The sequence below is a fragment of the Acomys russatus genome, chromosome 6 (assembly GCF_903995435.1).
Source record: "Acomys russatus chromosome 6, mAcoRus1.1, whole genome shotgun sequence".
NCBI lineage: Eukaryota > Metazoa > Chordata > Mammalia > Rodentia > Muridae > Acomys > Acomys russatus.
Window position 1 is genome coordinate 34,109,114 of NC_067142.1, and position 15,061 is coordinate 34,124,174.

Consider the following 15,061-nt stretch of genomic DNA (forward strand, 5'->3'; position numbering starts at 1 on the left):
TATTTCCTATTACAAATATATCTTTCACTTCAGCCACACTGAACTGCAGCTCTGAAAACAAGGCCGTATCCTCACACACACAAACACCCTCCCTGTTTCTATAATGTGCGTCTTCTTTGTCATCTAGCCTCTATTCTGCAAATACAAGGCAAACATTTTATTTTGCCATTCTATTCTGTAAACATTTTCTACTTGATTCAACTAAAATACTCTGGATCTATGTTATTAGAAAATTTATCTCCCTGTGATATGAACTTTGTTTTTCATCTCTCCAATTAGCAAATATGTCCTTCATTTATGAATTACAACATAGCCGATGCTCAGGAGATGTTAACTGTGAGAGGATTAATAGTAGAGCAGACTGGTTGGCATGTGGCACAGTCTACAATTGCAGTTACTTGGAAAGTTGAGGCAGGAGGATTGCCCATGAATTGAAGACTACCCTATAGTAAGACCACACATCAAAACAGAGAAGATGACTTGTTAATGACTTGCCATGGGAGCATGGGAGCATGGGAAGTAGAGCAGGAAGGGTAGCGCCCAGCTTGCAGGAGAAGAGCTAATGTCTTCAGGACTCCCGGTCTTTCTGACATACACCCTGGCTTCAGAAGCCGCCTTATCAAGGCTCTGTGCTGGGCACAGATTAGCTAGGTCAGTACGCATCTACTTAGAACTTGAGTAATAGCTTCCAAAGGGGAATCTGCTTTCCCTCCTACAGACTTGTACTGCCCAGGAGGATCCTTTGGTCTGAAGAATCACAGCTTATTGACTTTTCTTGAGTGGAATAAAACAAACAAACAATAAATAGTTGCTTTAATTAGGCAGAAAAAAAAATGGCTAACAGATTGTACCCTAATTACCCAGAAAAAATGTTTCTCATTCCATGATAATGAATTGTAAGTGGAGTTTAATGAAGAAAAACAAAAAAGGAGTCCAGACTGGTGATGCCCCTGATGTAGAGTCCTAGGTAAAGGGCATAAAACGATAGACTATACAAGTATTTGGTGTTGGCCAGAGGTCTACAAAGCACCTCTCAAGCTGATCAATAACCAAGGCTGAAAAGGGAGGATGCAGAATGCTCTTGTCCTGAAAACCAGAGGGTCTGCACAAATAAGCTCTCACGGAAGCTCAATCTATTTATCATTCAGTTTATCTAATGTAATGATCAGGGTGATTATAAAATAAAGTACATTAACTGCTCCCTTTGTGCACACTAGTAGTTGGTATGAAAATACATGAAACCTTTTCAATTGAGAAGTTAGACCTGAAGCAATCCAGATTACATGCTAGGATCTTGAGTCCCTAATACAGGTGAAATCCTTATATCATAAATGAGCAATCTAGTCAGCAATTAACCAATTAAAAGATTGCTAGGATTCAGATATTCAGATGCTGGTCTACTTACTTCAGGATGTAGTTAGTCAGCACAGTTATCAAATAAGCACTACACTTTGAATATCTACCAGCATGCCTGCACACGCCTGTGCTCAAACACACGTGCACACACAATACACATGTGCGCACACACAAAACACACACTTTGTTATAAAGCTCAGCAAACTAGCTTTAATCTTGTGATCCTTCTGCCTTGCCTCCTGAGAGCTGTTCTCAGTTATGTTATACTATATTAAATGGGCATATTTTAACCAGCAAATAATACTTTGATATATGTGGTTCAGAATTTTTAATTTTTTTCTTTTTAAATTTTGGTGGCAATGGGATTTAATATAAGCCCTTGCACATTCTAGGCTCAGTGAATAAGATTCCTCAAGCTCTGTTTTTTTTTTTTTTTTTTTTTTTATATAACTTATTTTGAGACAGGGTCTTACTAAGTTGGCTGGGCAGTCCTTGAGCTTGTTGGTCCTCCTGCCTCTGCCTCCTGAGCAGCTGGGATCACAACTAGGCCTGGCTTACAATTTAGTGCTGAAAAACTGCTCTGAAAAGAAGCTGTTCTGGTGACTGTACAAATCATGCATTTTATGTTCCACTTGCTTCTTGGTAAGAGAAGAGAATTTCTACTACAAAGAGGCATTGTTCTGCTTTTCCAGAACAAATTAGATGACAAGCCAACAGCTCACAGAGACGTCAGACCAGAGAAATCCAGACCAAATCCTTCAGACTTGGCTGTAGATACAGGAGATGCCAAAAGAACCTGTTCAAGAAGTTACATCATTAATCCACAGAAGACTTGAACAGCAATGCCACCAACATATCACAACCATTCTCAGCGAGGGCTGGAGGGGCTCAGGAGAATGAGGAGGACAGTGGACACTTTAATGAAGAGAAAGGTTGTTGAAAGAGACAATCTCTTACTATGTAGCCGAGGCTGGCCTTGAATTCAACTATGTAGCAAAGGCTAGTCTCAAATTTGTGATCTTAGAATTTTTGTATCAGTTTCCTGAGAGCTAGGTTTATAGGCATATGCCACCACCACACCAGGTAAGGGGTATTTTTTATTTTATGTGTAAGAATGTTTTGTCTGCATGTCTGTATGTATATCATATGCGTGCCAGATACTTCCAGAAGTCACTGGGTTCCATGGAGTTGAAGTTGTGGATGGTTGTGAGTCAGCATGTGGTTGCTAGTCTTATATAGGAATAAAGTACTCTTAATCATGGCACCATCTCTCCAGCATTTAGTGGAGGTATTTTTTAAAATCATGTTTAACATTATAATTTATGTACAGAAAATAAAAATATTATTTAAAAATATGAATGAGTAAAAGTAACCATGAATCTTGACTGCTGAGGACATGTACTTTCTTCTGCATATGAGTGTTATTTCACTCACACAATATCCAGGCAGGTAGTAGTGGGCTTTGTTTTTACATTTATTTATTTATTTACATTTGTGTGTGAGCACATGTATTTGTACAAAGGTCAGAGGACAACTTGTGGGAGTTGGTCCTCTTCTTCCATCATTTGCTGGGGATCAAACTCAGGTCATCAGGCTTAGTGGGAAGAGCCTAACCTACTAAGCCATCTTGTTGGCCTGGATTAGACTTACATTATTAAAAGGATCACAGGATTATTAAATACAGAAATCTGGCATCACGCAATTCAAAAAGCATCAGATACTGCCAAGAGTTCAAACAGTAAAGGTATGTAATAAAATAGTTTCTGTTTTTGTACTCATGAAAATTCATCCTACCTTTGTTTTTGCAAGTTAAAATAGTACCTATTCAGCTAGCTTTAATTTACCTATAGGGCTCCATGAACATTTGTTGAAGAACAAAATGTCCGAAATATTCTGTATTTAAATAGCAATTATTTAAACATTCTCTGAGGACATTTTCCTTATAGGAAGCATTTCATAGTCAGCTCCTTTAACATTACTAAAATAGTAATAAACTTTCAAATACTTGTTCAGAAATTCAGTCCTGTTTTGAAGACTGTTGGATCAATCAGGGGCTGTACCTTTTCAATGATGCAATCTCTAGTTAAAAAAAAAATATTGGGATGGGAGTGGGGGGACTTGAAGACTGAGTAATTGGCCATGTCTGTACTGCAAAGACTTAGGCATTTTCTTTAAGAGAAACCCAAGGCCTACAGGGTCTGGGATCTGTGGTGTTTTTAGCTTCAGAGGGCATGACTGGAATTTAAGAACCAGTCACAAGAGATTCAGTTATGGACTTCTACAGCTACCTAGGTTTTTAACTAGTATCTTGGCTCCTAAGGAGACCCTTAAACTTGACCTTCAAGTCTGTTTGCTTGCACTCCAGTGTTGCTGATAAGGGTTTTGAAAGAAGAGAAACCTGAGCCTTCAACTCTGCTGCTTTCTATCCAAGTGATGCTGGGAAGCCACGCCCCTTTTACGTAACCCATTTAGCAGCCAGCTTGCAGGGTGGCAGAGAGAGAACCAACTTGTTGCAGCCAGGCATCAGAAGACACATGAACACAAGATCACAGTCAACGTGCTGTTAAGGTACGTCCAAAACCCAAGTATACCCAGTTTTTACGGAGTACCCCAAATACTGAAACATGAGAGTAAATGAATGGACCAGAGAAATCCCATTAGATGATCCTTAGCTTGGGAACTAGTCCCAAGAGTCAACAGCCTCCAAATTACTTTTGCATATTTTTCTGTGTCTGAGTCATTAAGACACACTGGAACATGAATGCCGTATGAAAACTGGCATTCTCTACAGTATGGCTCATGCCATCTGGACACTGGAAGTTGGTTATAGTAAGCTGGTGCTATTGTGGGAATCTACAGCCACCGGCTACTACTTATTAAATCTACCCATGTTTTGATTTTCTGTAATCTAAACTCTCACATTTTCTCCCACTGTGCCCTCTGTCTAAAGGCAGGGGTGGGAGGTAGGCGAAAGAGGACAGGAAGGGCGAAGGCAGGAAGAAAGAAGCGCCAAACTGCTAACGAAGGAGTGAAAAAAGAAAAAAAGAGGGCAGTTACTAAACAGAAACCTGCTGAGTGATCACAGGTGTCACAGATGACTCTGGGAGCTGTGGCTTCAAGGACTGGATGTTAACAAGGGGCTCTTTATATCCAAAGGCACTGTGGAGTACGATGGCAGGAAGGCAGCAAAAGGAAGCATTAATTGAAGTAACAGTGTTCAGTTTTGCGGACATCAGTTACAGGCCACCAGAAAATACCCAACAGCTGCTGCAAAAAGTGCCCGGAGCCCTGTAGTAAAGGGAGGCCCTGGTCCACAGGGGAAGAAACATTCCCAAAGCCCAGGAGCTCAGCAATGGAGACACTACATCATGACCTCCCTTGGTCCCTTATCAAAAGAATCATGAGCAAAACAGTTCCACACGATCTTTTGGGGGGCCATTCTAGTAACTAAATATCTCTGGTTAGAGTCACAGACCAATAGGCTGCATCTGAGATTGTACTTTATGATAACTTACACTTGGAAGGAGACACTGAAAATGAAAATAAAACAATAAAAAGAAGCCACAGTCTGCGGAGGTTTCTTGCAGCTTTTCTTCCCATAGCTCTCCAAATAAGGAAGCCTGCTGCCCTCTTCCTAAGCTGTGTATGCGCTACACCACAGTCTAGCTCCTAAGAGGGAGCTGCTCCTTGCCTACTGCCTAATATGCCCATCGGGGCTTCTCACTGCTCATTTGCCACTGGTAACATTTTTTGCTTTTGCCAGCTTTTGACCAAGGAGGACACTAAATTATATACAAATGTCACAGAGGAAATGGAGAAAATCTTAAATGGCTCTGCCAAAGATATTGTAAGCACCTTAACCCAGCTGGTTGTCAAAGGTCAGAGTTATTTCTTTGGCTTTTTAAGCAAGAAGCTTCCTGATGGCACCTGAGAGGAAAGTTGCGAGGCTTAATGCATTGACTTTTTGTCATTCATAGAGATATATAAAGCAGGCAAAGGCATATACTATCTCATGCACACACATATGAATATGCATTTAGAGCTTGCAAATGATGAAAATCTCATGCACACAGCTTCATGCCACCTGGGAGCTTTTTCTCTTGAAACAGCATTGATCCATAAAACACAGCAACTAAACAGGGGGGAAAAACACTCTAAAGAAAATCTCCGTAAGACATTGTGATAAAACTCTAGAATCTGCTAGACATGGTGGCACATGCCTGCCTTTATTCTCAGTACCTGGGAAGCCGAGGCAGGCAGATCTCTTTTATTTTGAGGCCAGCCTGGTCTACATAATGAGCTCTAGGCCAACCAAAGCTACGTAGTAAGACCCTTGCTCAAAACAAAAACAATCAACCAACCAACCAAACAAACACAATAATACAAAATGAAAGACTAAACAGCAACAAACACAAAGCAAAAGGCTCTCCAGAGTCTTACTGCCAAGCAGTTTACAACAGATTAAAAGCTAAAAGGCAGAAGCCATAGCCTGAATTATTTAAGTCTGCTTTTACTTAAGACATAGCAAGTATTATGAACCACAACCCCTTTAGGAAAGCTAGCTGGGCTTTACTTCTGTTTCCCCTTTGTTGCCTCCTCTCTATTCTGACATGCCCCTTTTCTCAGTCTCAACCTGCACGTTACATGTAAACACATGTCCCACCTTTGGCATAACTATGATCAGACATAAATAAAAAAGGCTTACTCGGAGAGTCTTGGCAGTTGGGGAGGGAGATGCTGGGGGAGAATCAGACTGAGATTTCCTATTCCGTGTGAATTCCTTACTTCTCGTATATAAAGAGGACATGGTTCCCAGGGATGCAGACAGACACACAAAGCTGGGAACGGTGTCTGTAGATTACTCTTAGAGACTTTCTCCTTTTGCGCCGATACAAGATGACTTGGGTAGAACTAAATAAAGGATAAAAGCCGCCTTGCAGATTACAGTCCTGAGCTCTGAAGCAGTCCACAGTTGCAGCGTGTGAGCCTCGTGTCCCCTCAGTACTCCAGAGCGGCTTCAATCACAAGTATGAACAGTAGAAGGCATGTGCCAACCACCGCCTTTCATGCCTAGACTGGATCCTTGATTCTGTCCAAAGGTCACTTCTTACTCAGGCTGCCTCTGAATAAAACCTGAATCTGGGCTCCCAACGACTCCAGATTAAATCCCAGAGGAATGACGGTTCTGGATCTTGCTGCAGATGAATCTGGGGACAAGCACTGTCACTTTATCCAGAAGGAAGAAACACAAGTCCTCTGGCAATCCCCGTCTTGCCTCAGCCTGATTCCACTGGGCTGTGAGGGTCTGAACTGCTGTGGTAAACTCAGGTTAAACAGCTAAAACCCAGAAAAGGAACTAAGCGTGTATGAGGAGGAAGCAGCCGTCTGAGGAAGTGAAGCTTTCCTAAGTCCTTCCAGACGAGCTGCCTTTGCTCTAAATGCTCAGAGTCATACGCACATCTTTCCCCTCCCCTCTTCTATTTTCTGACATTCCAAATCCCCATTCGCTCAGCGAGGAATGCTGGAGAGTAGCCAAGGGCAAGGATTCACTTTCAACCCAGAACTTGGTTGCCACTCGTAGAAGGAAAAGAGAGGCAGTATCTTCTAGGAACAGAGGCTGTGGGTCTGCCTAGGGGCAACCCCGCGCACAGCCTCCGCTAGTTACTATCCCAGGGCGGACAGCAGTTGCCAAAGCTCATTTCTCTAAAACTTTTTTTTTTTTCATATGAGAATGGTGATTTTCTACTCTCATCTCTCTCAAGTAACCGGCCCAGACAGAAATATGAAAGTACCTTCAAGCCTTTGATGTGAAGTTTTAATGCCTTGTCATTCTTGCATTGTGAGAAAGACCAGCAGTTTGAAACTCCGGCTCACAGCAAACTAAGCTCTGTAGACCAGAGATCTTATTGGCTACGTCTCTAATAGAAAAACGTGTCAGAGCTTCTTAAAATACCACAATCAGGAAGGAATGAGGTTTGAAAGTAGCATAAGAGGAGGAGAGAAACAACAATTAATAGATGACAGTTTCAGAACTCCAAGATGACAGGGCTCAGCAGCGCAGAGAAAATTAAGAGTTAACAAGAAAGGAATTTCTTTGCTGGGCGTTGAAGGAGTTTGGATTTGGCCTTGAAGAAACATCTCAAATTTAATCTCTTGCATTGTTGTCATCACTGCACTGTCCAACATTTCCAAGCCAAATGCTTTCTAAGCCAGTGGGTTTATCCTCAAAGTAACAACTAACTCCCTTCCCTCCCAGCTCTTGGAAACTCTATCCTACCCTCCCTTTTCCACATGAAATTTATACTTTTTTCTCCTTAAATCCTTCCAACTAATGACTCTTTTGCCTTGATTGTTTTGATATCTTTTTTATTCCAAACACTAACTTGTGAAATTAAATAAGCAAAAGCAGTCATCTGTTGGGGGGAGGGTTAGTTTAATGAACGCAGTTTGAAAAGGATTTATAAAGAAGTCTTGATTTACCTTCAAGCTGAAAACAATTCCATAAAGACTCATTAGTCCTACAATAGGCTGGAATTATAAGCTCCATTTAAAAAGGCCAATTATTGTGAAAATTTTTATCTACGAATTTTTGGTTACATTTATTTTGTCTGGTGGTGCACATGTGCCTCTGTGTGTGTGTGTGTGTGTGTGTGTGTGTGTGTGTGTGTGTGTGTGTGTGTGTGAAGACAACTTAGGGGAGTTGTTTTCTTTTTTTTTCTTTCACCATGTGGGTTCCAGGGATTGAACTCAGGTGGTCAGGCTTGGAATCAGAGCCTTTATTCATTGAGCCACATTACCGGCCCCCATCTACGTTACGTTACCATACACAGTTAATTACCCTGTCTGTATGCCGAATGAACACCATCATAGTTATACTATTTTTTAAAAAGACAATAAGAACACCTCTGAGCAGCAGCAGTTTCTGGACCTGTTTATCTCAAATTTATACAGTAAGTTCACTTACCAGCGATTGGAAAGAGATCATAAACCCCCTTCATTCTTGTTTGTTTTGTTTTTCAAGACAGGGTTTCTCTGTGTAGCCTTGGATGTCCTGGACTCACTTTGTAGACCAGGCTGGCCCCTTTATTCTTATATGGCCATTTTGTCTCTACTTAGTGTTTTCATATACCCTGTGTCATCTTCTCCCCTCAGCCATGCTGAAAAGCACATTGATAATATTATTATCTGTTAGATGCGGAAACTCAAGTTCTACAGGTTAAGTGACTTGGTCAAAGTTATGCAGCCACAAGAAGTGAGCAGAACACCACCATCGAGGATGAGCTCTTGATGATGCAGGCGAATAAAAGCTGGTGTGAAAAGACCTACCTACCAATCGAGGGCATCAAGGAAACCAAGGCCTTAAAGATGACTTAGAGAACCCGAGACACTCATAGAAAACACACTAGGTCGTGTCCAGAACGCGTCTCCAAGAAGTTGAATCTAAACTCTTTGTTCACTTCCTTCTTTGTATATAAATGTTTTCAATTTTCTGAAACATGTTTTGTTCCTTTCAGATTCAAAAAACATTAATTCCTTCAGTAAAATGAAAGCATATTTCATATCTAGTAAAACAAATAGAAAGGGAATGTACTCAGCTGCAGTTCGACAGAGAGTCTAGTTTTCAAGTCATGCACCTCTGGGTATCATTTCTAAAGTATGGTTCAGAGAGTCAAACCACCTCCATAATGGCCCATCTTACATTTTAACGGCCTGGCCAGGACAATCTTGGTACCCACCCCTCAGATGATGGCACAGCCACACTTGTTGTGCCCCCTGGGAAGACAGTCAGCTTAAAGGGACATCTGAGATCAAGAACTGCTCCTCTCTTTGCTTCCCCAGGCAGGAATTCTTCAGTTGAAAACTGAAGCTATTCTTTCTCAAATTGAATCAGTGACCAAAGAGCCTGGTTAAGAAAAATCCATGAAACAGACTCCCATGAGCTAAGCTTTGCTGAAGAGACTTGTTTAAAACATAACTTATTGCAGAGGGGCAGGACAAAGTGATGGGCTCGATGCTTTATTTCCTTTAGGTAAAGATAAAGGGAAGGGGTTGGTGGCTATAAATGAATTAAGAGTCCCAGGTAGTCAGTTCAATATTCTCTAACTACAAGAACAAGAAAATAAATGGTTTTGTTTGAGTTAACATATACCAAATGTGTGAACCATGAATGAAGACCCTTACTTATAGAGGGGGTCCTGATCAGAACCCCTGTTGATTCAACATTCCCAAAACTTACAGGAAAAGTTAATGAATAGGGTGAGTGTTTTTCTTGTTTCTTTCTTATTACGCAAATCAAAAAAATGAAATGGCATAGTTTGAAGTCTGCTTTGCTGGTGCTGATCCGTCCTTGTCAGTGACTGTGTTCCCACTGTCATGGTTGGTTTTAACAGTTAACCAGAGCAATCTAGAATCACCTATGAGAACAGTTTCAGTGAGAAACTGTCTACCAGAGCAGGCTGGCCTGTGGGTGTGTCTGTGGGAGACTGTGCTTATTATAAGTGATGTGGGAAGACCTAGCCTAAAGTGGGGTACCATTCCTTGTTTGGGTCCAAGACTTCTGTATCAAAGAGAAAGTGAACTGAGCACTAGCAAGTGTGCACACAGCCATTTCTCTCTGTTCTCGACTGTGGGTGTGACTGTGGATGTTTCAAGTTCCCGTCACCTTCATTTCTCAAGTATGATGAGATGTAATCTGGAGTTGTAAACTAAAACAGCCCCCCCTTTCTCCCACCTGGCTTCCCCCCAGGCATCTTATCAAAGCAAGAGAAAAGACGCCATCATGCTGTATTTGTGGTGAGAGAGCATGAGGGCTTCACGGTCACATACCTGGATGAAAGCTAAACCTCTGACCAACCACCTGATGGATTCTTTAACCTAAGTGCATTTTATTTGGGTCACTTCCCAAATGGTGATATATAATGTGGAGTGATCTGGTTTAGGATTAATATACAGAAAATCAACTAAATCATACCCAATGGACTACGTTCAATATAAGGTGGTATCACAAAAAGTACTTGGCCAATACACATTTGCATTTATAAAACTCTAAAAAACAAAAACAAACAAATAACAACAACAAAAAACCACTAAGGCAAAAGCCTAAATATTAGCTTTCACTTTCTTTTCTTTTCTTTTTTTCTTTTTTTGGTTTTTCGAGACAAGGTTTCTCTGTGTAACAGCTCTAGCTGTGCTGGAACTCACTCTGTAGACCAGGCTGGCCTTGAACTCAGAGATCTGCTTGCCTCTGCCTCCCAAGTGCTGGGATTAAAGGCATGCACCGCTACTGCAGGGCTAGCTTTCACATTTTATGCTATAGTTTTCCCCTTTTATTTCTTAAAGAATGCTTTTGTTTTAAATTATGTGTGTCTGCATATAATTACAAGAGTGCACGTGCACAAGGAGGCCAGAGGCGTCAGATTTCCTGGAGCTGGAGTTACAGATGGTTGGACCTGCCTGTTGTGGGTGTTGGGGACTGAACTTGGGTTCTCTGCGAGAGCAGCACCCACTCTTCAATGCTGAGCGCTCTCTAGCGCCTGGCCTTACTTTCCTTAGAGCCACGTAAAAGACTACTATTACAGGGATAACAGAATCTGTTCAAGGATTTAAGGAAGAACTTTTCCCTCTCCTCACCCTGTTCCTTATCTTATTTCTTGGAAGGTAGAGGCCTGGAATAAAGGCAGGATATAGTGGTGAAGCCACAGCCTGGTATAGTTAGGGACTGCATTCACACAAAGATGTTGAACAAAAAATTAAATGTACTAAAGATAAAAGCAATTGGTTTTTTGTTGTTTTTTAAAAAAGATATAAATTACATATGAAGGGGGAGAAAAGTAAGCCAGAATGACCTCTGTGTCTTATACAGAACTAGAAGTAGTGATATGGTTCACGATTTTCAGTATAGATAATTAAATGGCAAGGTGTGCATGCATGTGTTCCCTTGCTTCTGCTTACTGAGAAGGCTGGAAGAGCAATACCCATAGCATTTGCAGACCAGCACCTCCATTATTGCTGCTGAATGCCACTCTCAAAGGAACAGGGCTCCTGGGACAGCAGCTGATTCTAGATCTGGGGGAGGAAAAGAAATGAGCCTGGTTCTTAGTAGGGACATAACAAAAGGACACCAAAAATTTGTTTTGGAAAGGGACACGTGAACATCAAAAATGGTAACAACGAACTAGCCATTAAGGAAAATAGACATCCATGAATATACACCAATATAAGGAGAGAACAATAAAAAATAAATAAGGAAAGTCTTTCCTTATGGTAAAATGTCTACTACAAATGTAGAATGATGAAGTTAGAAAAAAAAATCATAAATTTTTTTTTTTTATCTGCCCTCATTGTAAAATCAGTCCAGGAAAGGAATAGTAACGCAGGCCAGACCAGTGGTTAAAGTGGATGATTGAGTGAATTTTATAAGATCCTGAGTGTTCCTTGATAGCATATTTATTAATAACTAAAAGGCAAAGGGAACTCTGCCATGGAGAATCTTGGCATATGCCACCTTAATCTTTCAGTGGCAGGCAACACCATAGGGAACAGGACAAATAGTTTGAAAAGAAAAAACATAGTGTCATCCCTGTAACATCATCACACCATGGCACCAAACGCAGACTGGTGCTAATTATAATGAACCATTGGGTACACCCAAACCAAGGATAGGTACGACTAGGCTCTTATCTCAAACATCAACATAAAGACGATTAAGGAAGGACTAGAGAGGAAACACTTGGTGGCTTTGGTCCTTTAACTAGAAGTGATGTTATTGAGACAATTGGTGAAACCTGAATTTGTCACTGAGTGAAGGGCATAAAGAGTTGTTTGTCTTATTCTTAAATATTTATGTGGTTTGAAATTGCTTCAAAACTAAAACAGAAACATTTTAGTTCTTTCATCTTACTGGGGTGGGAAAAGAGGACAGAGAAATGCTTTACCTCCAGGGAACTCTTGAGAAATAGCTTCTCATTTCAGAGGACTCTGGGATTTCACAGGATGGAGTTTGTCAGTGCAACAGACAAGCATTTGGGAGGGCACAATGACTATAATTGGAGACTCATTAATGGGTCATAAATCAAATTAGTGGTTCATAGCTCAACAAAAAGTGAAGCAGACTAGTAAATTTGGAGTGCGCTATGCTTTTCTTGAAACTGTTGTTTTAGTCACACAGAATACACTTATAAGTGTACACAATATGCACTGGATCACAGTGTACGGTGCATTTCAAATTATAGTTACAGCAAAAGGTTTGAAGATGGTAGTGTGAAGACATTGATATAGCCAAAACATCAACACAAGGCATTCGCTGAAGAAAAGAGCAGAACGGTTTTTAGTCTGGCATAATGCAACGATAGCCATCCAGTTTCTGAGCTATCGAACTGGCAAGGGGTATGTGCTTGGAAGTAAAACTGATCCAACTGTGCATTTGATCAGTCAAGTCTGAAAAACACTACAAAAGTTACTACTTACAAATCCAAATACGGGATTTGACAGACACTGTTATAAGGTGAGAGAAATGATGATATATGATGTTAGACTGTTCACCACACAAATATAGAGACTCAGATGCAGCCTGTATATGTCGTACATGACATAAAGATTCCTTGAATGTCACTAAAAGATTTTTTGAGACAGAGTCTGACTTTGTAGCTCTGACTGGCCTCAAACTCAAGAGTTCTGCCTCCTCTGGAGTCCTGGGATTAAAGTGTGTGCCCCGTGGCCCAGCCTTGCTGTCAAATGTTTTAACCAGAGGAACTTGTCCTTACCATCATGTCAAGGAAAGAACATTGGGAATCCCAACTCACTTTTCTAAATTATAACAGAAGATGTCCCCCCTCCCCCCTGCCAGCTGCCAACTCAAAACCAAGTGTCATTACCATTTGAAGAAGGGGACAGCAGCAGTTGCCTCTGTCTTCATTTTTCAAGCTTAAGTTATGGAGTAGGATGGAAGAGTTTAAAAAGTATAGAGACTTAAAAAAAAAAAAAAAGAAAGAAAAGGAGGGCAGTGAGATGGCTCAGCAGTTACAAGCCTTTGCTGTATACGCCTGATGGCCTGAGCCCAACTCTAAGAGCCAGATGTGGTGATGCCATCTGTAATGCCAGCACTACACCGCAGGACAGAGAACTGGCCGGAAGCTCACCGGCCAGCTACACAGCAGCAAAACTAGAGCATACCCTGCCTAAAACCAAGGTGGAAGACGAGAACTGACGCCTATTACCTTCACATTTATTCCACAGCGCGTACACACACACACACACACACACACACACACACACACACACAGAAACCAGGTGTAACCCTAAGTTCTTCTGGAGTCATCTTCAAGCCTGAAACATAAGCGTCTAAAAAACACAACACCTATTATGATATTTTTGGTACAGCGACAAAAGAATTCTTTACTGTTGTATATTTAATCCACTATGGAAAACTATGGGAAAGCCCCCTAGGGAAGGTGAGCACAGCTTCCAGACTGTAAAGGTCTTCAAGGCCCAGAGGCGACCCCCGACAGTTCAGTAGACATTACCTCGTCCTGCAAGAATTTCTTGGCGGCTTCCTGGAAACCAACTTTGAAGTGGCTTAGTCTGTAATGGACTGAGTTGTATAATACATGCATTTTAGCTCAGGGAGGTGGTGAGGAGTCAAATATTGTCAGAATTGAACCTTAAATAGTTTACCCTTTCTTTGGAGCTAAGAATCAGAGAGAGAACAATCATTTTTTAGCTTGTTGTGAATATAAGGGTCAATGGAACAGATTTTTACTTTTCATTATCAACAGCCACTTTTCCTTGATTAATCTAACTACTATTAAGGTGCTTACTCTGCAAAGTTCCATTAGGGATGTAAAAATGTGATTTCTATCTCCAAAGAGATCACAGGAAATCTTAAGATTTATATAACTACAAAGGGTCCCCTAACAGCTTTAAAAATAATAAAAACTCAACCCCTCATCTTCTACATATTTTTTTTTTATGTGTCGGTGTCTGTGTGCACTGTGTGTACTGCTTACCACAGAGGCCAGTGGAGAGCCTTGGACCCTCCTCAGCTGGAGTGTCAAGAGGCTGGGATTGAAGTTGGGTCCTGCAGTACTTCTAAGTGCTGACTCAACTCTCCAAGCCCTTCTATACTCAATCCTGACTTTATACTAAGCAAATAATCTTAAAATTATTTTCACAATAATATACTTTATGTGCATTGGTGTTTTGCCTGCATTCAAGTCTTTGTGAAGATGTTGTGTCCCCTGGAACTGGAGCTACAGATATGAGCTGCCATGTGGGTGCTGGAAATTGAACCTGGGTCCTCTGGAAGAGCAGCCAGTTCTCTTAATCACTTAGCCATTTCTACAGCTCCAAATACTCTGGTTTTTGCTGTTGTTTGGTTTGGTTTGGTTGAAGTGCTGGGGCTTGAACCCAGGGCCTTGTACATGCTATGCAAGTACTCAAACACCGAGTGACATTCTCAAGCCCAAATAAGATGCTTTAAGGTACTTCTGATGGCACAGAGGCAAATTAGAAGACCCTTAGTGTCAGCAGGAGCTCCATTTGTTGGACTGTGCATTTACACTGGTGCTTTACTGCTAGGCATCTAGAAAGGCTGCAGATAGTGTTTGGGGGATGAGGAAGAATGTAAAATTCTGAAGGGAAAGAGTTATTTGTCAGTTCTCCCTTTCTATTTTCCCATTTTAAAGATTTATTTTTATGAGTACTTTGC

General features: G+C 41.1%; 1 protein-coding gene across 5 annotated transcripts in view; it reads right to left on the minus strand.

Annotated features, from left to right (window-relative positions):
- Window positions 1–15,061, minus strand: part of Ppp1r12b (protein phosphatase 1 regulatory subunit 12B) — a 202,791-nt gene that overhangs the window by 34,748 nt on the left and 152,982 nt on the right. Inside the window, exon 1 of one of the 5 annotated variants that reach the window (XM_051147457.1) lies at window positions 6,062–6,195. The exons of the other annotated variants lie outside the window; for them this stretch is intronic. Coding sequence (XP_051003414.1) covers window positions 6,062–6,163 — 102 coding nt within the window. The 5' untranslated portion in view covers window positions 6,164–6,195. Of the gene's footprint in view, window positions 1–6,061; window positions 6,196–15,061 lie in introns of those variants that run through there. 5 annotated transcript variants of the gene reach the window in all.